This window comes from Trichosurus vulpecula, chromosome 8 (genome assembly GCF_011100635.1).
Source record: "Trichosurus vulpecula isolate mTriVul1 chromosome 8, mTriVul1.pri, whole genome shotgun sequence".
Lineage (NCBI taxonomy): Eukaryota > Metazoa > Chordata > Mammalia > Diprotodontia > Phalangeridae > Trichosurus > Trichosurus vulpecula.
In genome coordinates, this window is record NC_050580.1 from 123,437,972 (window position 1) to 123,465,212 (window position 27,241).

Sequence of the window (27,241 nt, forward strand, 5' to 3'; positions counted from 1 at the left end):
AAATGTGAAGAAGAAAAAAAAAATAAAAGCAAAACTGTAAGCATAAAAACACTTGACACCTCAGCCAAATCTAATATTGTACTCAGTGTTTGTTTCACAGCCACATTCCTTCATTTTGCAAAGCAGAAAGGGAGGTGCACACTCATCTGTCTTTTTTGAGGCTAAACTTTGTCATTATAATTTCACAGAGTTTCGCTCCCATTGCTTTTCTTTTCTTTCCATCACCACTATTGTAGTCATCCTATGTTATTTTGCTGACTCTGTTTACTTCACTTTGCATCAGTTCATATAAAGCCTTCCTGGGTTTCTTTGCATTCATCATTTCTTGCTGAGCTGTAGTATTCTATGACCTTCATGTGTCACAACTTAACAAACCTTTTTTTTTTTTTGATGTGTTTAAGGCACTATCTGACTGTTATGGGCATTTCCTTCAGGCCAGATCTACAAATGCAGAAGAATGCTTGGCACACTGTCCCAGAGAGCTTCAAAGGAGAAATTATATAGCTCTGGCACAGGCGTGTTAACAGGTCCTGCCTCCTTCTGCCTCTCTATTGAGGAGAGCTAGGGACAAAAAGTTGTGGAATACTGGGGCAGTTGCAAGGGATTATATTTAACCACATTTGAAAGATTTGACAGATAGCTTTTTTAATTTAAACAAATCTTATATGGGGGAACACCATTCCATAATACAACTGGAGAAACTGAGGCATAGGGAGCCATGATTTCACCCACATACACCCACATACTGCTCCAGGTATATAGCTAAAAATATTGTTTATCCTCTGGCTTCCTAAAGTAGGGCTCTTGATGATTAGTTTACACTACTGTCTTAAAAGTGCAGCTAAGTGGCACAGCGGATAGTGCACTGGGGCTGGAGTCATGATGACTCATCTTGAGTTCAAATCTGGCCTCAGACACTTACTAGCTGTGTGACCCTGGGCAGGTCACTTAACCCTGTTTGCTTCAGTTTCCTTATCTGTAAAATGAGCTGGAGAAGGAAATAGCAAAGCACTCCAATATCTGCCAAGAAAAACCCAAACAGGGTGACAAAGAGATACAACTAAAAACTGACTGAACAACAACGCTGTCCTAGAAATTAGGATCAAAGATTTAGGGATGGAATTAATCAATGAATGAACAAGATTTATTAAGTGCTTACTAAGGCACTGTGCTAAGCCCTGGAGGTACAAAGAAAGGCAAAAAACAGACCTTGCCCTCAAGGAGCATGTATTCTAATGGGGGAGAGAACATTCAAATAACTATGTACACACAAAATGGATAGGTACAATGCAAATGGGAAATGAGGGCCAGTTAATCCAACCTACTTGTTTTATTCAGATCCACAAAGGATATGAGACTCTTCCAAGGTAATACAGTTAAAGTGGCAAAAGTAGGATCAAAGCTAACGGACATAGAGGAGTCTAGTGTAAGGAGGAGTCAGAACAAGGAGATCCTTGCTTGGAGGCCTAGAGTTAGGAAGACCTGAGTTCAAATCCAATCACAGACACTTATTAGCTATGTGACCCTGGTAAAGCCACTTAACCTGTGTGCCTCAGTTTCCTCAACTGTGAAATGGGGATGATAATAGCACCCACCTCCCAGGGTTGTTGTGAGGATCACATGAGATAATATTTGTAACGTGCTTAGCACAGTGCCTGGAACATAGTAGGTACCATATAAATGCTTATTCCCTTCCTTTCCCTTTGAACTTTGAGCATAACTCTCTTAATCTCTTTGGTAGGATACATTAATGGGGGCTATTAGGTGACAAAGTGGGTAGAACACTGAACTTGAAATCATGAAGACTCATGCTTGTGAGTTCAAATCCAGCCCCAGATACTTCCTGGCTGTGCGGCACTGGACAACTCACTTAATCCTGTTTACTTCACTTTCCTCATCTGTAAAACGAGCTGGAGAAGGAAATGGCAAATCCCTTCAGTAACTTTGCCAAGAAAACCACTGAAGAAAATCATGTCATGAAGAGTGGGCCATGACTGAACAACAACAACAGAATACATTAATACCACGACAACCACCACCGCCACCACAACAGGATACACTAATACCTCTTCTTCCCTCCTCCACATCACACCCTCCTAACAGGAATGTAGTAAAGATAAATGAGATAATCCAAGGGAAGGGCAGTGACTATCTCTGAAGAGAAGTGCCATTTATTCGAGGCAGGTTTATCAGCAGAGCCTCAGATAGAAAATATGGGGCTTCAGCTTGATGCTAGCCTAGACTCTGCTAAATCTCTCCTCCTCCCTCCCTCCCTTGGGTACCCCTTACTGTCCTGGGATTTCCACTTGATGCATATCCAGTTGATACTGTGGAAGAGATAATCATATTATCATGGCACTGGAATAATTTATTCCATATGGTGACCTAATTTAGGAAGCTGTGAATTCTTAATATCCTAATGAAGGGGAAATGGGAGGGGGGAGTTGCTTCTACCCAAAAAGTCCAATATACGAGTCCTAAGAAGTTAGCCAAGACTCAAATGGATCTAAGATCTCATGGATTTGCAGGTTGCCTCCTACCATGAAAATCACAACCCATCCACATAAGCAGGAGGGCAGGGAGATTGGTGTTTTAGTTAGAAGATAGTAAACAGTTTAAATGCAAATTTTAAAGAAGGCTTCAATTACTGGGGGTCTCACCAAGTGTTTCTTTTAATTAATTTGCGGCACAGTGGAAATACTGGGAGTCAGGGGACCTGGTTTAACTGTTGCTGGTAAGCTGTCAGAGGCACGCATTTAGGGTTCCTGAAACTTGGTTTCCTTATTTGTGAAATGAGGGCAATTGAATGATTTCTAAATTTCCTTCTAGATCTAGCATCCCATGATTTAGTTATTATTACCCTCCTCCTACCCGATCTTAACCAATGCCCACTCATATAAGATGTGAGAAAAAGGATTGGATATGAGGTACTTTGAGATCCTCAGGAATAAAAATCTTAAGTGCTTTGAAAAGAGGCAATGCAAAGAATTGGAAATTGAGGGGATGCCCATTAATTGGGAAATGGCTGAACAAGTATGATTGTAATGCCGTACTATTGTGCTATAAGAAATGACAAGCAGGATGATTTCAGAAAAATCTGGAAAGGCTTACATGAACCAACACAGGGTGTAGTGAGCAGAACCAGGTGAACATTATACACAGTAACAGCAATATGGTATGATGATCAACTGTGAATGATTTACCTATTTTCAGCAATACAATGATCCAAGACAATTCCAAAGGACTCATGATGAAAAATGCCGTCTACCTAGAGAGAAAGAACTGATGGAGTCTGCATGCAGATCAAACATACTATTTTTCACTTTCTTTTTTATCTGTGTTTTCTTTTACAACATGACTAATATGTAAATATGTTTTGCATGATTACACATGTTTAACTATATAAAATTGCTTATAATCTCAGGGAGGGGGGAGATGCAGAGGGAGAGAAAATTTGCAACTCAAAATTTTTAAAAAATGAATGTTAAAAATTGTTTTTACATATAATTGGGAAAACAAAATATTATTCATTCTTTTTTAATTTAAAAATGAAATGAGGCCACCCTCTTTGACTCTTCTCCCCTGAGAGGTGGGATGGGTAGAGAATCTGAAAGGAGAGTACAATTTTAATGAGGGGGAAAGGGAGGAGCCTTGTCAACAATTAGCAGCATACACTTTGTACACATCGCTTCATCTTTCTGGGCCTCAGTATCGCATAAAATAGGATAAGATAGGGCTTGGACTTGTCCTTTAATTGGTATAAGGAACTCCCAGATGATGAAACCCCTCTACCAATTCACTCAGTACTTTCAGTAATTTATAGTCAGTTTCCCTGGTTTCTTTCCAGTCTCAGCTAAAGTCCTACCTTCTGCAGGAAGTCTTTTCAATTCTTCTTAATCTTAGTGCCTTTCCTCTGAGAGCACCCCAATTTATCCGATACGTCTCTTGTTTGTACATAGTTGTTGGTATGTTGGTACACTAGTTTAAAAGCTTCCCAACACTTGGCTCAGTGTCTGGCACAGAGCAAGTGATTAATAAATACTACTTGACTGACTAGAATTGCTGGGGGACTCCCCAGTCCTTCCCTTCTCTGTGGTTGGCTTGCTATTTATTCACCATGCCATGCTCCTTCAGATGATTTCCAAGGTTCCTTCCCCCCCAGCTCTGTAATTCTACAGTACTATTATACAATCCACTGCTGAGATTGTACCTCCTGGGCTGATCATCTCCATCTTCCTAATGTCCTTTTCTCCAGGCCTCTACTGACTATGGAAATGCCACTCTGCCTAGACTTGAACTTGACCTTGGATTTGGACAGGGACCCATCTATCTTTCAAGAACACAAAATTCGCCAGTTTTTCTTAAATAATTATCTTCATGTAGTGGGCCCCACGGGGACTCTGAGGCACAGGGACCTGACCCAGAGAGTCCATAATCCAGTGGTAACCAATGTCATCCCTGAGACTTTTGCTCTCACCATTGAGGACACTAAGCTTAGGAGCCTTTGAATAATTGAGAATCATTTACTCAGTATTCCAATGAGGCCACTTGGCTGAGATGAGAAGCTGTTTCCTTCCCCTGGGGCCTCTGGCTCCACTGGGGAAGTCTCCAACCCCAATTACTGGATTAAGGCTTAGTTAGTTGGTTGGTGTTTACTAGCACCTTTTATTAGCACTCCTGTGTTGGGGAGGGGAGAGGGCGGAGGGAAGGGAAGGAACTGAAGTGGGAGGAAGGTGAAATAAATGGATGATTACCAAGTGAGGAGATGGAACTCAACAGGTCCCAGGAGTCCTGACACCCAGTCCTTCATGGAGAAACAGCTCAGGGCTGAAGCTTAGGCTGGGGTGGGGAGGAAGAGGGAGAAGTCCTGGGCCCCTAAAGCCAGTGACCTCTGACTGTGAGTTTGTGAACTCTCACCTTTACTGCTGGTGAGTTTCGCTGGAGTCCCCGATTCCCAGCCTTACACTTCAGCAGCAGCAGCAACCCCACTGACGGGGAGCGTGGAGGGAGCAGCTCTGGGCACTTGTCAAAACATCAGCAGCCTGGAGAAGGTGTGAAGTCCTCACCCCCAGCAGGAGGGGCAGCCCCTCTCCCTGGGTCCGGAGAACTCATTAACTCCAGCAGCTCCCAAATGAACTAACCAGCAAGGGCTTGCAGATAATGATACTTCAAAGGTGAAGGTAACCAATGGAATGGAATGGAGAAGTGGAAACTGAAGGAAATGCTGGAAGTAATGATGCAGGACAGAAATTCTTAACTGGAGTAGTGGTCTCTGTCCATAGCTAGTCCAATATTCCTGAGTTCTCCTCCTCCTGGCATCTAGCCTTACCCTTTGCCTTTCAAATTCTCGGGGAGATTTCCTCCACATTCAAATTTCCAGCACTTTGCCTCCCTCCGAGGCTGATGGAATTTTTATATGATTTAAGTTGATTATAGATAACCCAACAAAACATTGCACATTGTTGGGGAGATCCAGCCCAAAACTCACTAAATTTAAAGTCCTGGCTCTTAAGTATGGATCTGATCTTGATCATTGGACACTTCCTTAATTTTTCTGGACTTGGGAGGTAGGATAGTTAAGGCTAAATTTTATTTGGTAAAAGGAGCAGGTTTGAATAAAAGATAGTATCAGGCAGGAACAATCAATTTACTCAATAGGATTAATAAATTATTTGGTGAGGCTAGTCATTCATATATTCAACTAGCATTTATTAAGCACCTACTATGTGTAATCAATCAGTGTTTATGTGCAAGATACAGCTCCAATACTGGGAGAGAGAAGAAAAAGCCCTCAAGGAGCTTTTACTCTAGAAGAGGGTCATAAAATTTAACTTTCTTTTTTGGGTCTGCCCTGTGATTTCATGAAGGATGAGGGCTCCTGGTAGGGAAACCCTTTCTATCCATAAAATCAGGGACTTGTATACAGCTCCTAATCTTAGAAAATTGTCTGGGGCACGGAGAGGTAAAGTACCCATGGTCCTACAGGTAGTACATTTCAGAGGCAGAAATGGAACCCAGCTCTTTCTTATTACTTTTATATTTCTAAGGCCTGCCCGATTTCTATCCACTATACCACAATGCCACTTTATTCTGTTCCAATACAAATTACAATATCATAGGGGCAAAAGAAAAGTCAATTGTGTCATCATGAGCTCAGAAGAGCAGAAGATTACTACCAGCAACCATCTTGTGGTGATGGTGGGGGTGGGAGATAAGAAGATTTGAGTTGGGCCATTAGGATCGGAATAATTTCAAAAGGTGACAGGAAACAGGGTGATGGGAAAGGGAATTTTAGACATAGAGAATGCCTTGAGAAAAAGAAGACACACAAGGAAGGGTACATTTCAGATCTGTGTACCCTCCCCCCAACATACATACCTCAGAATTAGGGTTAGGGTTAGGGTTGGTGCCCCCTGAAAAGCACACACACACACACCACTCTCAAATTTGTCAGTGATTCCCTGTTGACTCTAGGATGCAACGCAAATTCCTCCTACCTACCTTTCCAGATTTATTTCATATATTTCCCCTTCACACACTGCAGATTCTCACCAAAGTGGGAATAACATGCTGTTATTCAAATTCAATATTCCATCCAGTGCCCCAAGCATTCACACAGGATATATCTCATGCCTCAGCTGCACTGACTCCTTCCTTCCTTCTTTCCACCTCTTAGAAACCTTTAATTTTCTTCTAGGCCATTTCAAGTGCCACTACCTATGGAAAGCCTTTTTCTGGTCCCTCTAGTTGTGTGCACTCTCCTCCTTAAATTATTTCTGTATAAATGTGGTGAGCCTCTCATCCCTGCACTGTAGAATACAAAGTCCTCTCATGGGATTTTTTATCTCCAATACCTATCAAAGTGGTAGACAACTAATAAATGTTTATTGAATGAAGAAATGGCCTTTGGAACCTCCAGGAAGTGGCCTAGATTGGCTGGAACATAGAGAGTATGGAGGGGAACTGTAGGAGATAAGGAGAAAGTGAGGTTGGACCCACATGGTGAAGGAAGGGCCATGAATGCTAGGGTTTAGGTTGCTGGACTTTATCTAGTAGAGGGTTGAAGGGCCATATGTAAGAAACTGCAACATAGCCCGATCCCTAAGAAGTCAAATACCTGAAGTTGTTATGTTGAAAAGGACTCATCACCTTCTAGGTTTCAGGCTTTCCTCTCATAACTGGTCATGTGGGGAGGACCAGCTTAATTACTTCAGTAGGAAAACTAACGAATTACAACAGACTTGGTCTAGGGCTGCCTTTGATCAAGCAGGGGGGATTTTTAAGATGGTTGTCCCTTTGGTCTCATTGACTTTAAATTGGCCTTTAGGTTCTTTTCATGGTAGCTAAAAATTGGAAACTAAGGGGGTGCCATCCTATTGGGGAACAGATGTGAAGGTAATATAATTTTATTGTGCCATAGGAAATGATGAAATGGATGGTTTCAGAGGAAACCGGAAGCTCTCTATGAACTGATAGCAGAGCGAAGGGATCAGAACTAGCAGAACAATCCATACCATGATAACATTCACAGAGAAAAACAACTTTGAAAGACTTTAGAATGCAGATCGGCATGATGACAAATTATCCAAAGAATCAAGATGGAACACGACACTCATCTTTCAGAGAGGCGAAGAACTTAAAATGTGAAGAGAGATAGGCATTTTTAGACATGGCTAATGTGGGAATTTGTTTTGCAGGACTTGTTTACCAAAGGTTTTGTTTTTCAGGTTGGTATTTTTTATTTGCTCAGTGGGGAGTGGGGCAGTGGGAGGGACAGATTAATTTTTAAAAGCTTGCTAATTGAAACAAACAAACAACACACAGATAAATGGCATGCAGGCTTCAGCATGACTGGAGGAGACGCTCAGGAGTGGAGGCTGAAAGCTTTGCTTTGAGTCAGAGAAAAATCCAAAAAGCCACAGAGATCCCTAGAGATTTCCTGGAAACCTTAAATCTTAACCTTAGAGGGCTGGCAAGGAAAAAAACCCAAAACATTCAAATCAGACGGGAGGAACAAGTGGGACATGAATCTCAGAACTTTTCCAGGAATCTATCTATTGGCCCTAATGCCTCCTTGTGCTGGTGGAGGCCTTGATCAACTCTGACTTCCAAGGACCCCCATCCACAGTTCCCTTAACAAGGACCTTTCAGTAATGACATTTGGCTGACTTTGGTTCAAGTGCCATCTGACATATACTAGCAGTGTCAAAGTGGGCAAGTTACTGAACCTTTTAGTGCCCCGGGCAATTCCCTAAATGAGAGAGAGTTGCCAACCACCATTGGTAGAGAAAGACTCCGTATCTTAGATGAAGGGATTACAGTGCAACATATCATTATTTGTTGTTCAGTCATTTCAGTTGTGTCAGGCTCTTGGAGTTTGGGGTTTTCTTGGCAAAGACACTGGAGTGGTTGGCCATTTCCTTCTCCAGCTCACTTGACAGATGAGGCAACTGAGGCAGCTATACTTTCTTATTAATGGATGAATGGCAAATTGGAAAGTCTTCAGTGTAGTGCCTCAAGGCTCTCTTTGTCCTGAGATTGCCTTTGCTTAAGGAGGGGAAATTTTAAAAATAGTTGTATGTCCTACCAATTAGTGGACTCCACTTTGGTCCCCAAAGCCTGGTACCAATATGGAAGAATTCCTGTTTAACCCAGTCTCTCACGACTTCTTCAAGCTTCCCTCCTTGCTGAACATTTCTACCTACTCTCCTATCCTTTCTTTATCTTTTCTGTTCTTGAAAAGTGGTCCTCATCAATATTATTTGACCCTCTGAATTACAGTGTACACTTTTGCACATTCAGATTTAGAGAAAAGGAGGTACCAAATACTTGCCTTTCAAGTCCCTTTACACCTGAGAAGCATCTTTAGTCTTTTCAATGTCATCACCACTTCCGATTCTGTATCTTGGAATAGCCATCTCATTTACTCCTGCCTAGTTACATCACTGATTTGACTTCAGCCTTTGGAGACAGATGTCTCTATCTGAAACTCAGGTTCACCTCAGCTCGATCTAAAAGGCCAAAGACATTGAACTCTGTTTTAGACAGATCTTTTCAGTGAGTAGTTTTCGAAGTTTAGCAATTACCTTTGACATAGCCTGAAGCTGACAGAGAGTCAGGGTGATGTTTCTGGAAACAAAGAGTTTATGGATGATCACGTAGCTTTCTGTGAGTTATCTCTGGCAACAGAATGGCTCCAAAATGAATGGATGCCCCATCCTTTCTCCTCCAACCAACCCTTCAGAGAAGAGTTTGTACTTTGTGAGAAGTAACTGGTGGGGGTGAGGCACTGTCTGTGATTGGTGTGTGTTGGGGGAAGTCAAGTTACTTTGTGGGTGATTGGGAAGAGACAAGGACTAACAAGAAAGGGAAGAGTCTCAGAATTCCAGAGTAGGAAGGTACTCTCAGAAACAATCTAGTCAAACTTGACTAAGAATCTTCTCTACAAAATCACCAACTAGTCATCTAGCCAGTTCAGAAAGACCTTTTATGATACGGAACCCCCTACCTCCCAAAGCATCTCCCCTCCCCTTTTGGCCAGCTATATTTGTTAGGAAATTTTTCTTTACACCCTTCAAAGCTAAATCTGCCACTCTAACTTCTAATCATTGCTCCTAGTTACTTCCTCTTGGACCAAGTATAACAAGTCTAATCCTTGCACAAATCAACTCTTGGATTACTCGGACAGTTATCATGTTTGCCCCAAGTCTATTGTTATCTAGGCTAAGCATTTGCAGTTCCTTCAATCAATTCTCCTATCACATGGACTGAAAGCTCATTATACTATATCAGTTTTTTTTTACAGAAAAATTGTTTCTAATCATGTTTTCCCCAACTTTCTTTTGGAAAGTTGATTTTCTGAACCCAAGAGCAAGAATTCTCATGTTTACTAAATTTCATCTTATTAGAGTCCAACTCACTGTTAGTATTTTGAGACCTTTTTCAGCTTTATCTGCAAATTTGATAAGAATGTCATAATAATTCTAAGTGATATTTACATAATGCTTTAAAGCTTGCAGAATACTTTAGATTATCTCATTTAAGCCTTACATATTATCCCCATTTCACAGATGAGGAAAAAGGCTAAGAGATTCAATGGTTTAACTAGTATCAGAAGAAAGAGTTGAATCAAGGGTTCTAAATTCAAGTCAAGGGCTGTTTACACTGCACCACACCATCTAGGTCTTTATCCATGTCATTGATAAAAATAGTAAATGCACAGAGCCAAGAATGCATTCCTGAAGACATTTCTCTAGAGCCCTTCCTCCAAGCAGGCATTAGTGAAGGATGGAAAGGAAAAGGAGATGAGAGAAGCACTAAGGGGAGTAAAAGTTGGAGCTGAGAGGGAAAAAGAAGATTTTGCTTTTAAACAAGTAATCCATAAGAATTTATTAATTTAGGGATTGTTCTAGGAGTTGCCTGCCCACCAGGAGCTTACAATCTAGTGAGAGGAGACAACATAAGTAGATACACAGTAGACACCAGGTAAATTTGAGGAGAAGGCATTAGTAGGTGGGTGGGATCACAAAAGGCTTCATATAGAGGTGGACGGATCCTGAGCTGAGCTAGAGATTATAATCCCTGGAGATGAGGAGGGGAATGTATTCCAGGCATGGAGAAGGGAAAATGTCATGTTTGAGAAGTAGGAAAAAAGGCCAGTTTGATTGGACTGTGGTATGTTTGAAATAAATAACATGTAATCAGGTAGGTTGGGCCAGGGTGTGAAAGACTTTGTAAACAGAGGAGTTTATATAACCTGTATCAGACTGCTTGCTGTCTTGGGGAGGGAGGAGAGAAGAGAAGGAGGAAGAAAAATTTGGAGCTCAAAATTTTATGAACCTGAATGTTGAAAACATGAAAACATTAAAAAAAAAACAACAAAGCCAGAGGAATTGATATTTGATTCTGTATGAAGCTATTGTAGTTTATCAAGTGATGTTTCTAACCCTAATTCTAACCCGTGCTTTCAGAAAATCGCTTTTAAAATTGGGGGATACAAAGAGATTTTTAAAAAGGACCTATTTGTACAAAAATATTTACAGCAGCTCTTTTTGTGGCAGCAAAGAATTGGAAATCGGGAAGATGCCCATCAATCAGGGAATGCCTGAACAAGGTGTGGTATATGATTGTAATGGAATACTATCGTGCTGTAAGAAATGATGAGCAGGGTGGTTTTAGAAAACTCTGGAAAGACTTACATGAACTGATGCAAAGGGAAGTGAGCAGAACCAGGAGAACATTGCACATAGTAACAGCAATATTGTACTATGATCAACTGTGAATGACTTAGTAATTCTCAGCCATAGAATGATCCAAGACAATTCTAAAGGACTCATGATGAAAAATGCTATCTACCTCGAGAGAAAGAACTGATGAAGTCTGAATGCAGACTGAAGCATACTACTTTTCATTTTATTTTTGGGGTTTTTTTTTTAGTTGGCATTTTCTTTTACAACATAACTATGTGATTATATTTTGCATGCTTGCACATGTATAACCTATATCAAATTGTTTACCTTCTTAGAGAGGGGATATGAGAGAGAGGGAGAGAATTTAGACCTCAAAATTAAAAAAAAATTGTTTTACATGTAATTGGGAAAAATAATGAAATGTTATTAAAATGGGTGGATAGTTCAGAAATGGGGAGAGATTTGAAGAGAATACTAGGGAGTAGACAATAGGATAATCATTTATTATGGAGATGTTTATCTTGGAGAAGAGAAGGATTAGTTGATCAACAGTTATCTTCAATCAAGGCTTTCAGGTAGGATAAAGATTGACGCAGAGGGAGGTAGGGAGGTAGATTTAGGCTTAAAATAAGGAAATCCTTCCAACCATTTTGAGACATTCAAAAGTGGAATAGGATCCCTTAGGGATTGTGAGTCACTGGAGGATTTCAGGTGAAGGTTAGATGACCACTTGTTGGGGATTACTTAGAGGAGGCTTTGCAGATACCGTGATCCCTGAAGGCCTTTCCATCCCAGAGAATCTGTGAATAGAAAAGAAAATGTGGGATGAAGGGACAATGTCATCAAGGGCAGTAGCAACCTGGGAAAGTAGTGCTTAGGAGAGAAAATCATTATGTGGGAGATCAAAAAGCAGGGAAAGCCTAGATAGTTGCTGTTCCACAAGGCAGAGGGAGATCAGTCAGGCAGCTCATTACACTGTGCTTAGTATTATGGGAGATCCCTCATCCAAAGTCAGAGGATCTGAGCTATAAGACACCTTAGGGATAACCTAGTTCAATCTCCCTCCTTATTTTGCTGGTGGGGAAGAGTACATATAATCATCCCTGCTTTTAAGTATCTTATAATTAAATTAAAGAAAAAAATTTGAACTTGAAACATTAGAGAATGACAGTCACTTAAATATTAAAAAAACAAAACAAATACTTATCTCCTATTGTGTGCAATATGTTGTCCTAGGCACTAGGGGAGATAAAATATAAATATAATCCCTTCTTTCAAGAAACTTATAGTCTAGTAGGTTTTGTTATAAAGTGTTAGATTTAGTAGTAGAGAGTGGATTCCTCACTGAATGCACTGCAGAGGAATTGGGACAGCTGGGCTTCAAAAAATAGGTAGGACTTGGACAGGCAAAGAAAAATGGGAAGCAGCTTGGCCAATGGTAAGCCAAATAGACACCTACCTAGTTACAGTGAAACTCATAGAAGGTACAATGAGGTCACTTCTCTAACATAACTTAGTTTTATTGCTAGAAAATTCTGATCTCCATTGAAAGTAGGTGTTTATTTTGTGACAAGTAAAGAAAGCTAAATGTGTTCCATTTAGTGGAGTCTCAAAGCTTTCAGTGATTTAGAAGCAGACAGAGAGCACGATTTAAAAATGGGGTTGGGGTGGTGGAATTTAAAAACATTATTTAGGGATGTACTGTAAATACTTTGCTTCCACTGGTGAAGACGGTCTTCTAAGTGAGGTAGCACAATTCTCTGTCCCTGGTTCTATTGCTGATATAGTGAAGGTCTCTCCCAATGGCCAGACCCCAAAAGATCCAGACCCATGTTTCCATTTCAGGGGTTCTTAACTTGGAGTTTTCAGATTCCCAAAGGGTCTATGGATAGATTTCAGGAAGCTTGCAAACTTGGATGGGAAAAAACACATCTTTATTTTCACTAATCTCTAGCTAAATTTAGCATTTTCTTCAACTACTAAAAAACAGTATTCCAAGAAAGGGGCCATATGTTTCATTCACCAGTTGACAGAGGTCCATGACACCAAAAAGATTAAGAACTCCTGTTCTTTTTATTCTCCCTCTCAGAAGTGGGGTTTCAGTTCATGATCTCTACATTAACAAAACCGAATGAGACTGAAGCAGGAGAATGGCTGTCTACAATTATTTAGGGGGGAAAAGAAAACTGACAAATTCATGACAACGTACTTTGAAGTGTTAATAAAAGAAATACACCTGGACCCAGAGGAAGTGTCTCTGAACTTCCTGAGCTCTTCTGACTTCAGTTTGAGATTTTCTAGGCTAAGAGCCTCCAGCTCTCTCTTGACTACAAAGGAGGATAGCATCCTCCATCTCAGGAAATCTACCAATCTACTTTACAAATTTGATGCAATAGACATTCTAGATCCAGCTCACTGCTCTATTCTTCCAATCCCAGGCTCTCGCAACCTACAGGCTGGCCTCTACAGGAAGTTTTCCAGCTCAGTGAGACCAGCAGAGCAGACCAGAGAGACCTCCATTCCCAATCCACGCTGAGGTGTGGAGGAGGATTATAATTTAAACTCATTACCATATAATTATTTAGCTAACTAATTTTTCCCAACTGCATCCTAAGGAAACCAAATCTAACCTCTCCGAGGTTCCTTTCAGCTCTAAATCTATGACCCTTTGATCAACTGGAAGTGAACATTTATTAAGTGACTACCATATTCCAGTCATTATACTTTTACAAATATTTCATCATTTGATCCTCACAACAATAACCTTGGGAGGTGTTATTATTATCCCTATTTTACAGATCAGGAAATCGAGGTAGATAAAGGTTAAGTTACTTGCCCAGGGTCACACAGCTAGATCATAGGATCTATGTTTATCATAAATCATGTTTAAGATCATACAATCACAGATCACATGCAATCACATAACTACCCTTCAGTATCCCGGACTCCTGGGCAAGGCCAAGGGGCCCTACTTACAGATGAGGAAGTCCAGGCCCAGTGCAGTACGACAACCTGTCCAAGGTCGAACAGGTAAGTTAGTAGCAGAGCCTGAATTTAAAGCCAGGCCCCTTGCACCATACTAGGCTGCCTCCCAGGGTCCTCAAAAGACAGAATAACTGACACATATATACACAGGTCACGCCTAGAGTTCTCAATAGCCAACCGTATTCATTCCTTTTAAAACCTTACCAGCCCAGTGGAGATGTGGAGATGCCTCCACTGAGCCCAGCCTCGCAGCACGGGAAGGTGTTCCTCTTCCGCTCCCTCCTCTCTTCCCTTCCCCCTTCCTCCCACCTATACCCTCAGCCTGGGTCGCTCAGCCCTAGCTGTCCGCGGTCCTGGTAGATCCGGTGGAAACAAGAGGGACAGGCGCCAGCCCCCTCCCCCAGGCTCTTTCCTGCGGCCTTTACACCTGCGTCCAGAGCTCTGAGTTCACCCTTGTGCCAGGTCCCCAGCGTCTCTCCTCACTGCTGGGAACCCCCTGCTGCCCCCATGCCCGGTGCACATACTCAAGGAACATGGGTTAAGGGCTAGAGTAGGGGGACCGCAGGCTGGTGGCCGAGGAGAGGTGGCCTCGCTCCGGCTCGCAGATGGCCATCCAGCCGTGCCCCACGCTGACCAACCCGGGTTAAATTCGACACCCCAGGTTCAAAGGGCTAGTCCCTCGGGCCCCAGCCCTGCTCGGCTTTGATGTGCTGATGGGGCCTGGAAGGTGCTATTTCACACCTCCAGGCTCCGGATAAAGCGGGCTGCGAGCCCCACTAGCTCCTCAGACGCCCCTGGTCTCCGCTATGGCCCACTCTCCGGCTTCGCTGCTCAGCTCAGACTCCTGGCTCCTTCCTCAAGGCTGGGGTTGGGGGGCTGCGCCCCCGCTGCAGCCGCTGCCGTCGGAGGGCGACTGCAGCTGCTCTCCAGCTTCCTCCTCGGACTCCTGGGGCCTCTCCCCCCCGGGACCCCAAGCCCGCTTCCTCCCAGATGGCCACACTCCCAAGCCGCCCAGCACCAGGACGGGGACCGGCCGGCGAGCTGGCAGGGGCCGCCTGGGCAGTGGGCAGCGGCAGAGCGCCAGCGAGCGGGAGAAGTTGCGGATGCGCAACCTGTCCCGGGCGCTGCATGACCTGCGGCGCTACCTGCCACCGTCGGTGGCGCCGGCCGGCCAGAGCCTGACCAAGATCGAGACCCTTCGCCTGGCTATTCGCTACATTGGCCACCTGTCGGCCCTGCTGGGACTCAGCGAGGAGAGTTTGAGGCACCGGAGGAGCGAGGCTGCACCCCGGGGCTGCCCACTCTGCCCCAATGGACTGGGCTGCTGCTCTGAATGGACCCATGGCCTCAGCCCGGCCTCCCCGGTCCCTGAGACCCGCTCTCCCCAGCTTCCCGACGGCTGGGAGTCCCCACCTTCCTGTCCGGCGGTCCCACCCCAGCTCGAGAGATGCGGGGGGCAGATCCTTGATGCTGATACTTTGCTCCTAGAAGAGCAGGTGGCAAATCTGGACTCGTCCTCGGTGCGTATCACTTTCCCGCCTTTTCCCCATTCCCCGGGTCCTTGGTCACTTCCAGCTAGTCTTCCTCGCGTCCCCTCCCCTCCTTCTGCCCGGAGTAGATACGGCTTGGGCCAGTTATTCGCTTCCAAGTTTTCTCTGCTGACTCCCACAGTTTTGTCTGGGGGCTGAGCACCAGTCTAGCTCCGGTGACCTACTGCTTAACTAGCCCAAAGTGGAAACTGAGCAAAGGATAGGGACCAGCCTGTGGAGAGGGGAAGAGAGGACAGGCTAGGATTGCTATCCTGTGTCAGAACTTGGCCAGGGAATAAAATTCACGACTCCTTGAATCCTCTCTTTTTCACTGAGTAAAATCTAGCCTCGTTCATGTCATCCCAGCCCATCTCCCTTAGCCCCGAAATGTGTGTATTTTGACTTTACCAAAAGTGGACTTCAAGAAAGTGGGGAGGGAAAGGGAGAAAGGAAACAGAAAAAAAGAATTCAGTGGTCGGAGCTTTCCTCATTGTGGTAGCCCATTAGTGGTTTTTTTCTATCACCCAAGGACTCCCTGACTATATCCCTATCTCTTGCACCCTCCTGCAGAGGGAGGCGCCTGGGACCCCGGGGAGGTGGCGCCCGAGGGTACTACATTTCTGACCAAGATGCCTCTACCTCCTGTCCCCTACAGATCTTTCCCGGAGACGTGCTATCCTTGCTGGAGACCTGGGTGCCTCTCCTACCACAGGAATGACCAGGCTCTCGAAAGATCAGAGCTCGAGTGGGAAGTTCAGCCCCACGGATGACGACGCTCAACCCTCCACTGCCTTCTACAGCCCGGCGGAAGCGGTTGACCCACCTCCTCCAGGCCAAGTCAACATTCTTCAGAGATTCGGAATCGAAGAGTTTGACTTTAGAGAATTAAGATCAAGGTTGGGGATGGAGCGAGAAGGCAGGAGCAAGATCCTGGTTAAAGACTCTAGGCTGCCTTTAATTTGAGCTGAGCTCACTTATATCTGGGTTTCAATATGCGGCTAAGGACTTTGGCTCCAGTCCCCCAATCATTGGAAAGCCAGGTGCTACCCGCCCAGGTGTGATCTTGAAATACCACCTGGGAAAAAGACTATCTGCATTTCCCCAGGAGAAGGGGTTAGGACCTGGAGGGATTAACTGGCACATTGGGCCTAAGGGATGGAGAGGGAAGGATGGAGGGAGTGCCTCCTCTGTATTTATTTATTTGTAAATAATAAATAAGCTGCTTTAGAATGTCGTAAATGGAAAATTCCTTCTGCCTCAGGTAAAGGCATACATTCTTTATCTAAGGCCCTTTTTGCAGTCTGAGTCTTCTGTGTGTATGGGGACGACAATGACCGACCACTCTTTCCTAAGAGCTTTTCCTCTTTTGCACCTCCATACCAGAGAGGCAGAATATTTGTGGGGGTGTTACCCCCTCCAATCATCTACCATTCCTGGTCAAAGTTTAAAGGGCAGTTCTCACCCTGGTCAATTGAAGGGGTTTTTGTACAAAGAGTAGGGGATTCAATTCAATTAAGAAAAATCAATAGTCCCTACTCTCCAGGAGTTTACATACTACTGAATGTAATAATTTCATTTAATATATACAGTACTTCATTTAATATCATAATTTCTTCTTCATTAAAAAAAGTATAGGTACCTTTCTACCCACTAAGAATTTCTCTCCTTTATCACTGTGGGATATATGATCATTAAATGTTTGTTGTTTGAATGAATAAATGAATATCTTTATTAGAGAATGAAGTGCACGAGAAGAAAGTGAAAGGGACTTGTCAGAAATTGGGTCCCAGAAATACTTCCTTCCACAAAATTAACCTAAGGGCTTTGAAGCAGACAGGGGAAATCTTGGGCTCTGAATCCATGGAATGCCCCAGACTTTAATTTGAGTTTATGGGTGGAAGGGATGTGGAGAATCAGCAGGTCAGTGAAGATCTTGGTCCAGCATATAGGGTGGAATGGGATTCTTAGGACAGCTCCTGAGGAAGCTCATGGTACGGGTGGTCTTGAGTTCAAATCTAGCCTCAGACACTTACTAGCTGAGTGACCCCTAAACAAGTCACTTAACCTCTGTTTGCCTCATTTTCCTCAGTTGTAAAATGGGGATAATAATAGCACTTACCTCACAGGTTTGCTGTGAGGATCATATGAGATACTTGTTTTTAAAAAAAGTGCTTAGTATAGTGATTGGTAAATAGTAGGCATATATAAATCCTCATTCCCTTTCTCTCTTTCCCGAGGGCAGGGACAATTTCATTTTTGTCTTTGTATCACCAGCTCTTAAAGACATTAGGATTGAATTTAGTTGCTGAATGAAGTTTACAAAGGTCAAAGGCTCATATATACAAATTTATAACCCTGAACACTTAGCTGGCACCAAGGACTCAAAGGGATAGGACTACCATTTCTACACAGATATGGGTGACTTTCCCAAGATCAAACAACTATTTGAGGACAGCTTAGATCAGCTTTAATATACTGTTCTCTTTATCATCACTTATTCCCTTTTTTACTAGCTGCTTCTGCTCAAGATCAGGGTCTGTAGATTCTATATTCCCCACTCCCACCCCCAGTTAAAATCATTATTCTCTTTATTGAGTCACATTCTACCTCTTATTTCTCCCAGCTTCTCCTACTTGTTTCTTTTCTATTCCTTCCTTCTCTCTGTTTCTTTGTTTCTTTCTTCCTTTCTTTCTTCTTGTTTTGTTGAGGGTACCATTATCTTTCTAGTAGCTCAGGTTCACAACTTTGGAGTCATGAGTCATAGCCCTCCCACTCTTCCTCTCATACCTCATAGCCAATCAGTTGGTACATCTTGTTGAGTCTACATCTTCAACATCTCAACACCTCTGACATCTGCCCCACTCTCTCCAGTCTCACCCCATTTCATGCCCTTATTATCTCTCCCCTGCAGTTGTCTCCTTAGGTCTCTCCCCTTTCCAATCCATTTCTTTGCACAGCTGCCAAAATGACATTCTTTAATTACAGGTGTCATCATGTTACTCCTCTTGCTCAAAAAGCTCCAATGACCTCTAGGATCAAATGCAAATTCATCTTTTTCATACTTCACAGTCTGGCTCTCCCTTATCTTTCCAGACTTATTTATTATACGGTAGCTCCCTTCATACACTCAACAATTCAGCCAAATAAGCCTCTCTGCTATTTGTTATTCTTCTCTCATCCATGTGCCTTTGAACAGTCTGTTGCCCCATGTTAGGGCCCACTCTTTTGTTTGTTTGTTTGTTTTTGTTTTTTGGGCAAGGCAATTGAGGCTAAGTGACTTGCCCAAGGTCACACAGCTAGTACATGTGTCAAGTGTCTGAGGCCAGATTTGAACTCAGGTCCTCCTGACTCCAGGGTTGTGTTCTACTTACTGCGGCACCCAGCTGCCCCTAGGGCCCACTCAACTACTCTATGGGCAGTTGCCTACTGACCCATATCACAGATGCAAGACACTCTAATGTGTAAAGTACTGAATAAAAAACCTAGAATGAATATTAACATTCTCATTGCTCCTATAGCATGTTTTCAGCTTTGGAGACTGGTTCATGAGGGTTGAGTTAAGTCAGAAATTCAGGTCATGAACATGAAACTTTGGAATCTTCATTCTTTATATGAGCTCATGACCACCTGTGCAGGGGAGTTTCTCAGAAACCTGGCCAAGTCAAGAGCAGGCTCCTATCTCTATGTGAACAAAGTCCAAAATTAACCATGGGATGATGAGTCATACTATCTACCCTTTTGCTTACCTCCCTCCTTTGTCCTAACAACTAATTACAATGCTCAAAAATTCCAAAGAATGGGCCTGAAAGCAGAGGAAACAGATAACACCTTGCTTCCCCATCAGTCACCCCTCTGGAGCCTCCCCAGATCCGAGGAGCACCTCTAAATACTCACTGCTTATATACAAAAGAGGAAACCTGGGAAGCTACATCTAGACTGCAATTTAAATGTAGATTTAGAAGACTGAAATACCCCTTCTCTTTCCAGATGACTAAAAAAAATTTCCTTTAATAAACTTCATTTAGACATAGAAATCTTGTGACTGTCTTTTCTCATTTTCCCCTCCCCAGGGTGGATGCTGATTTGATTAATCAACCAATCAATCAGCATACATTTATTAAGTGTATACTACGTGCCAGGCACTGAACCAGACACTGGAAATGCAGAGACAAACACTCCCTGCCCTCAAGGGAAGGGGGAGACAATATGTAATAATTAAATATACTATTACATATACACACATACGTATATGGGGGGCAGTTAGGTGGCAAAATGGATAGAGTACCAGGCTTGGAGTCAAGAAGCATCATCTTCCTCATTTCAAATCTGGTCTCAGACACATACTAGCTGTGTGACCCTGGGCAAGCCACTTAACCCTGTTCCCCTCAGTTTCTTCATCTATCAAATGAGCTGGAGAAGGAACTGGCAAACCACTCTAGTAGTTCTTTGCCAAGAAAACCCCAAATGGGATCTCAAAGAGTTGGACATGACTGAAATAACTGAACAACAATAACAAAAGTGTGTATATGTGCATATATTTAATTACATAGCATATATATGTACATATATATATACACACACACATATATATACATACACACACACACACACACACACACACACACACACACACACACACATATATATATATATACGCTATGTAAATCTGGGAAAAGGAGGAGGAAGATAAAAAGAGAAGAGGAGGGCCAGCAATTAGGAAAAGCTTCCTGTATCAGGTGATGCTTGAACAGTTTTGAAGGAAAAAAAGATTCTAAAAGGCAGAGGCAAGGTGCAAGTACATTCCAGGAGGAGAGATGGGAGGTGTACTAGTGTCGTGTGTGAAAAGCTGCAAGAAGGCCAGGTGGGATGAACTGTGCAATGCAAGAGTGGGAATAATACATAATAGGGTAGGAAAGTCAAGTCACCAACAAGCATTTTGCAATGCCAAAACTTTCAAATAGCCATTTGTGCAGCACAGGGGTAGAGAAAGCAATGGCAGTCAGGTCAGGAGCTTTGAGCCCACTGAGTGGTAGCTGGCTGAGACCTAGACTCTGGTCCAAGGAGACCAGGAGATCTGGTTCTGAGCTCTCAGTTAGGAACCAGAGTTGGGAAGCAGAGCCTGAATCAGGTGAAGTTCAGAAATGTCAGTGACTGGTAAAAAGGTCATTCTAAAACCTGGTGCCCCCTTTCCACTCTCATCATACCCCTCTTCTCTCAATACATACACGCATATGTGTGTGTGTGTATGTATGTATATCTGTATGTATCCCCTACTTTCCTGTGCTTATAGTCATGGACAGCTTCTCCCTTAATCCTTTTTATAACCTGCAGTAGCAGGTAGTACAAGACTGTTCCCCAATCACTCCATGGAGGTAAGAGGGTAAATAGGAAGATGTTTGAAGATGATTGGGAGAAACTAGGAGTGGAGCCCTTGACAATCTCTTTGCGATTTTATTTACTATGTTTAATAAACCACATGGCCACAACAAAGTTGCTTATAGATACAGAGTAGGTATAGAGAGCAGGAAATTTCCTGCAGGGTTGGGGTAGACCATAGATTTCATCATTTTAATAGTCCTAAGTGATAATTTAGTTTTATCTTAGGGTCATTCAGAACCAGATTGATCAGTAAGACTTTCTTTCCTTCTGGGTCTTTTTAAAGTCTGAGGATTGGGGCTTTTTGCACATGAACATAGAATCTTTGCACCAAGGGCCACCCCCACCCCCCAAGTTGGAATATAGTGCAACCTGGTGGGGTAAAATTTTAAACTACACTCTGTCAGTGGGTTGGTAAAGTAATGCTTTGTCTTTCTAAGGGCTGAAGACAGAACAGAAATTGATGTGGGCTGCTTACACTAGTTCTGTGTTTCAGGGTTATCTGGGACACCTAAGTGCACCTTCAGCCTGTACCTATAGGCTTGAGTTTGACTCCCTTAAGGATTATAAGATTTATATCTGGAAGGAACCTTAGAGACCATCTAGTGACTAGGTGTTCTTAATTTTTTGTGTGTGTGTCATGGGCAGTCTGGAAGTCCGGGGAAGCCTACTCTGGTGAACCCTTCTCAGAATGAAGTATTTAAATGCACAAAATAAAATATATAAGATTATGAAGAAAACCAATCACTTTAAAATACAGTCATCATAATATTTTTGTAAATAGTATTTTATTTTTTCCAATGACATGTAAAGATAGTTTTCAACATTCATTTTTATAAGATTTTGAGTTCCAAATTTTTCTCCCTCCTTCCCTTCCCTCCCCCCTCATCAAAATGGCAAGCAATCTCATGTAGGTTATACATGTGCAATCATGGAAACATATTTCTACATTAGTCATGTTGTAAAAGAAGAAACAGAACAAAAAGGAAAAGCCATAAAAAACAATCAAACAAAAAAAGAGTGAAAATAATATGCTTTGATCTGTATTCAGACTCCATAGTTGTTTCTTTGGATGTGGATAGCACTTTCCATCATGAGTCTCTTGGAATTGTCTTGGATCATTGTATTGCTGAGAAGAGCTAAGTCTACCAAAGTTGATCATTGCACAATGTTACTGTGTACAGTGTTCTCCTGGTTCTGCTCACTTCATTCAGCATCAATCCCTGTGAGGTTTTTCTGAAATCCACCTGCTCATCATTTCTTATCACGACAGTATTCCACTGCCTTCATATACCACAACTTGTTCAGCCATCCCCAAATGATGGACATTCCCTCAATTTCCAATTCTTTGCCACCACAAAAAGTGTTGCTATAAATATCTTTGTATATATAGGTCCTATTCCCTTTTATATGATCTCTTTGGGATACAGACCTAGTAGTGGTATTGCTGCATCAAAACATATGCACAGTTGGATTGCCCTTTGGGCATGATTCCAAACTGTTCTCCAGAATGGCTGGCTCAGTTCACAACTCCACCAACAATACATTGGTGTCCCAAATTTCCCACATCATCTCCAACATTTATCATTTTCCTTTTCTGTCATATTAGCCAATGTGATAAGTGTGAGGTGGTACCTCAGAGTTTTCATTTGCATTTCTCTGATCAATAGTGATTTAGAATGGTTTTTTTATATGACTATAGATAGCTTTATTTTCTCCATCTGAAAACTGCCTATTCACATCCTTTGACCGTTTATCATTTGGGGAAATCATCATAATATTTTAAAAACACATTCACAGATCTTAGGTTAAGAATCCTTCATCTAGTCCAATCCTCTCAGGTTACTCATGAGGAAACCAACTTAGACAGATAAAGTAGCAGAGGTGAGTTGTAATTTGGATCTAAAAACAATTCTATTGTAAGCTCCTGACAGCAGGGTTTGTGTTACATCTTTGTATCCTTTGCTAGAAAGTGCCTTGTCAATATTGAATTAAACCATATCTGCTATAGCACTTTCTCTACCATTTGATTTGGTACATAAATTATTGCCATGTATTCTTTTTTAGTTATACCATGTCTATGTGTCTTGTCTCTTCAATTAGAATGTGACCTCCTAGAGGGCAGAGACTGTCCTATGCTTCTTCGGCGTCCCCCCCAGAGCATCTTTCTAGTATGGTATCTGACATTTAATCAGCTTCAATGGAATTAAACTGAACTCCTCAACACTAGTATAGAATAACTGATTAGAAGAAAGTGACTTCTGCCTATTATTAAGACACTGGTTCATACCTCACCCCATAAGAGAAGAATGAAAATTACATCAGTAGTACATTCACGACTTCTTGGATTTATAAAGTGCTTTTCTATAAGAAAAAAAGAAGGAAAATTGAAAGAAGACAATCATAGAACTGGACAGGATGTCGGAGGTCAACTAGTCTAATCCCTAATTTTACAGATGACGAAAATGAAGCTCAGAGAGGGTAACTGATTTACCTAAAGCCAAACAGTCAGCGGCAGATCCAGTAACAGAGCCCAGGTCTTCTGATTCTCATGCCAGGGCACTTTCCATTAAAGTGTTTTTGAGCTATTCTATTCACGGGCAAGGGCAGATCTGTTTTGAATATTGGTCAAGGTCAGGGTAGATATCATCTGAGGAGATAGCATCAGCTGAGGAAAGTGGAAGCCCCAGCTGTAGCCGTGTGTCCATGAAGATAAGATTTACAGATTAATAGATGCAGCTTTGGAAATGACCTTAGTCATCGTCTATTCCAACTCCCTCATTTTACAGATGATGAAGCTATGACTCAGAAATGTAGCCCAAAGTCACGTACTTAGTAAAAAACAGAGCCAATATTGAACTCCAAGTTCAATACTTTTTCCACCGTGCCACATTGCTTCCTAAGCAGAGAAAAGACCACTATCCACAGACCTTCTCTCAAATAAGAAAATTAGAAGACTCTGTAACACTTTTCATTTTGGAGATAGGTCCTATTTCTTGGAAAGTCCCGAACATGGATCTTCTCTATCAACTTTGGTGACTCCTCTCCTCTAAGATGTGTGATCATTCCATAGTGCTTTTCATTTTAGAGACAAGTCCTATTTCTGGGAAAGTCCCAAACATGGATCTTCTCCATCAACTTTGGTGACTCCTCTCCTCCAAGCTGTGTGATCACTCCATAGTGCTTTTTCTGGATGTGGACAGCATTTTCCATTATGAGTCCTTTGGAGTTGTTTTGGATCCTTGCATTATCACCTTTGGTCTAAGGAGCTCAAGTGGGTATATGTCATCATTTCTTATAGCACAATAGTATTCCATTACATTCATACACCACAACTTGTTCAGCCATTCCTCAACTGATGAGCATCCCCTCAATTTCCAATTCTTTGCCACCACATAAAGAGATGCTACAAATATTTTTGTACATGTGGGTCCTTTTCCCATTTGTATGATCTCTGTGGGATACAGACTTAGAAGTGGTATTGTTGGGTCAAAGAGTATGCACATTTTTATAGCCCTTTGAGCATAGTTAAATATCGCTCTCCAGAATGGTTGGATCAGTTCACAACTCCACCAACAACGCATTAGTGCCTAACCTAGTTTTCAAGTGATGTTGACTGGGCAATGATTCCTAGGTTCTCTGGGTATTGCCAGCTGGACCCCAGGAATCAAAGTAAACCATCTTAGTGGGCTCATTTCTTAAAGTACTTGTCTTTGTTACCCCCACATATTTCTATCTCTGTCCTTATTGAAATTCTGTGTAGTGGGCATAATTTGGGTAGTGTGTCACCAATGATGACTTTCACACAAGAAGTAGACAAGGTATCATCTAGGCCATGTTTGATCAGAAAAGGAGATGGCCCAGTCATGTGGCAAGAACAAATGATAACAAATAGCCCCAAGGCTACAGAATGCTACAATGTAGAGGGAGGCTACCAGCACATTGAGTAGCCTTATAGGAGATGGAACTAGAATCTCATGTAATGAGAAGGCTTGGATAGGCTGTGATATGTACAAAGAATGGAAGTACCCACATCCATAACAAGATTATAGATTCAGTGACATATGCAGATTATAGTGGGGAGGGGGGAGGAGTAGGTAAGAAACCAAAGGTAAGTATGATATCCATTATTACTTAAGTACATTAGAGAGTTGTAGAATAAAGTGTTCTAAGAGGGTTGAGGAAAAAAAAAAAGGTTGTACTCTCCAGAGAAGTTCAGGGAGGGCTTCATGGAGGAGGAAGTATGTGAGTTGGGGTTTGAAAGATAGGTAGTAATTCAACGAGGTAAGAGGAGAAGGAAGAGAGAATGGACTAAATTCATGTTCTTCCAGTTACAATGCCACAGCAACAAGCTTGGTGACAGATATTCTGCTGTCACATGAAGGGCCCATCACCCACTGGGTCTTGCCCTTGGAAATGCAGGGAGCCTTCTCAGGGGAGGCACTTCTCCCCAGAGGATGGAGTGAAGGTGCCCCATGGGGAAGCACATTTGGTTTCACCACATTATGGAAGTCAACCGGGGTACAATGCACAAGCAGGAAACGGCTCTAGTCCAGAAAGCAACTAGTTTCAAGAGCTCTCTATACCCAGAAGGTCCTGCTGGAGCCCAGACTTATGGATGGCATCCTCCTACATGTGACAAAAATATATGGTGTGTATGGCAGCTGTATACAAACAAGGAATGTTTCCTGGGAAGGATGGAGCTCTAGCAGGAAGGGGGCGTGGGAGAAGGCTTACTTCCCAGCCCAATCTCTCTCAGCTCTGGACTACAGCTGGCTATGGAGCTGGAGAACTGTCTGGGCCATGTTATTAGCACTGAAGTGCTAATGGAGATTCACACCGAGGTGCTAATAAACAATCACCTCCTCTTTTCCCCTCACTCAGGGCCTCAGAGAGGGGGCAGGGATCCACTGCATAGAAGGGGGTGCAGGCTAAAGAGCCCCAGTTACCTGTGAAATGACTTGCTAATAACGTTAATTCCTTCATTCTAGGAGCAAAACCTTTGACATACAAATGTTTTTGCCTTGGCCAGCCCCAATGATAGGCTTTTCTCTTTATTCCTGCACTGGAGTCAGTTAGGGCCCTGCCTTCCCAGCAGGTGGGAGAGAAGCAGAATGAGGATGAGAAAAAGTGGTGACTAACTGAGAATCAGAGAAGAAAATGGCATTAGGGCCAGCTCCCTCCCCCAACTACCCAAACTTTGAGAAATCCTCCAGTTTCTAGAATCCTCTCTCTGACCCAGCCAGGTTCTACTCTATCTTCTAAATCTCTTACACTACCTACCCTGTGGCTGTTCCCTCTTAGGAAAGCACTTCCAATCATACATTATTGAGAAAGTGGAGGCCATCCTTCTAATCTCCATCTCAAAGCTCCTCAACGCTGTCCTTCATCCTTTCTTCCTTTGCTATAGTCTTAGAGGAAGAGCTGGCCCATCTTCCCAACCAAGGTCAACACTTCGACTTGTATTCTTGCTCTCACCCTTTTCATCTGTTTCGGGAGCTTGCCTATCTTCCTTTTTTCTAATCTTCCATCTTTTCCCAGAGGTTCCTTCCCAGATGCCTCTCCCACCCTTCAAAACAAAACAAAAAACCTTTTGACTTGACCCTTCTATCTTCTCAAGCTACTATCACAGAATCTGAAAGTTGGAAGGGACTTTGGCCACTATCTAGTCCAAGTCACATCCTAAAGCAGTGATCTCCAAATTTTTTGATCATATACCCCATTAGCGAAAGTTTTTGAGCATGCAATCCCAATATGTATTTATTTACTTATCTACAAATTATGTAAGTGAACTTCTGAACTAATAATTATGTCATTAAAAACATATGAGAGAGACAGAAATTTCAAAAGGATGATGTAAAAATGAAGTCATATCTGGTCTTAGGCCTGTACTTTAGGAAAATCAATTTGGTAGCCATGTGGAGGATCTCTGGGAGAAGGAAGAGACTTGAGCTGGGAGACTAATTAGGAGATCACTGAAATTATCCCGGTAAGAAGGGAGGAGAATCTGAAATATGGTGGTAGCTATGTGAGTAGAGAGAAGACAGATGCTGAGAGCAGCCAGAGACCACAGGCATTGACAACTTATTGAATATGTGAGGTGAGTGATAATGAGAAGCTGAGGATGACACTGAGATCGTGAACCTGAGTGATTGGAAGAAT

The 27,241-nt window shown here is 42.6% G+C and overlaps 1 protein-coding gene across 1 annotated transcript; it reads left to right on the plus strand.

The window, feature by feature from the left end:
- Window positions 1–14,980: 14,980 nt before the first annotated feature.
- Window positions 14,981–16,421, plus strand: MESP1 (mesoderm posterior bHLH transcription factor 1). The gene is made up of 2 exons (XM_036736565.1): window positions 14,981–15,694; window positions 16,359–16,421. Exons 1-2 carry the CDS (start codon window positions 14,981–14,983, stop codon window positions 16,419–16,421), a joined length of 777 nt encoding a protein of 258 aa, XP_036592460.1.
- Window positions 16,422–27,241: the final 10,820 nt, after the last annotated feature.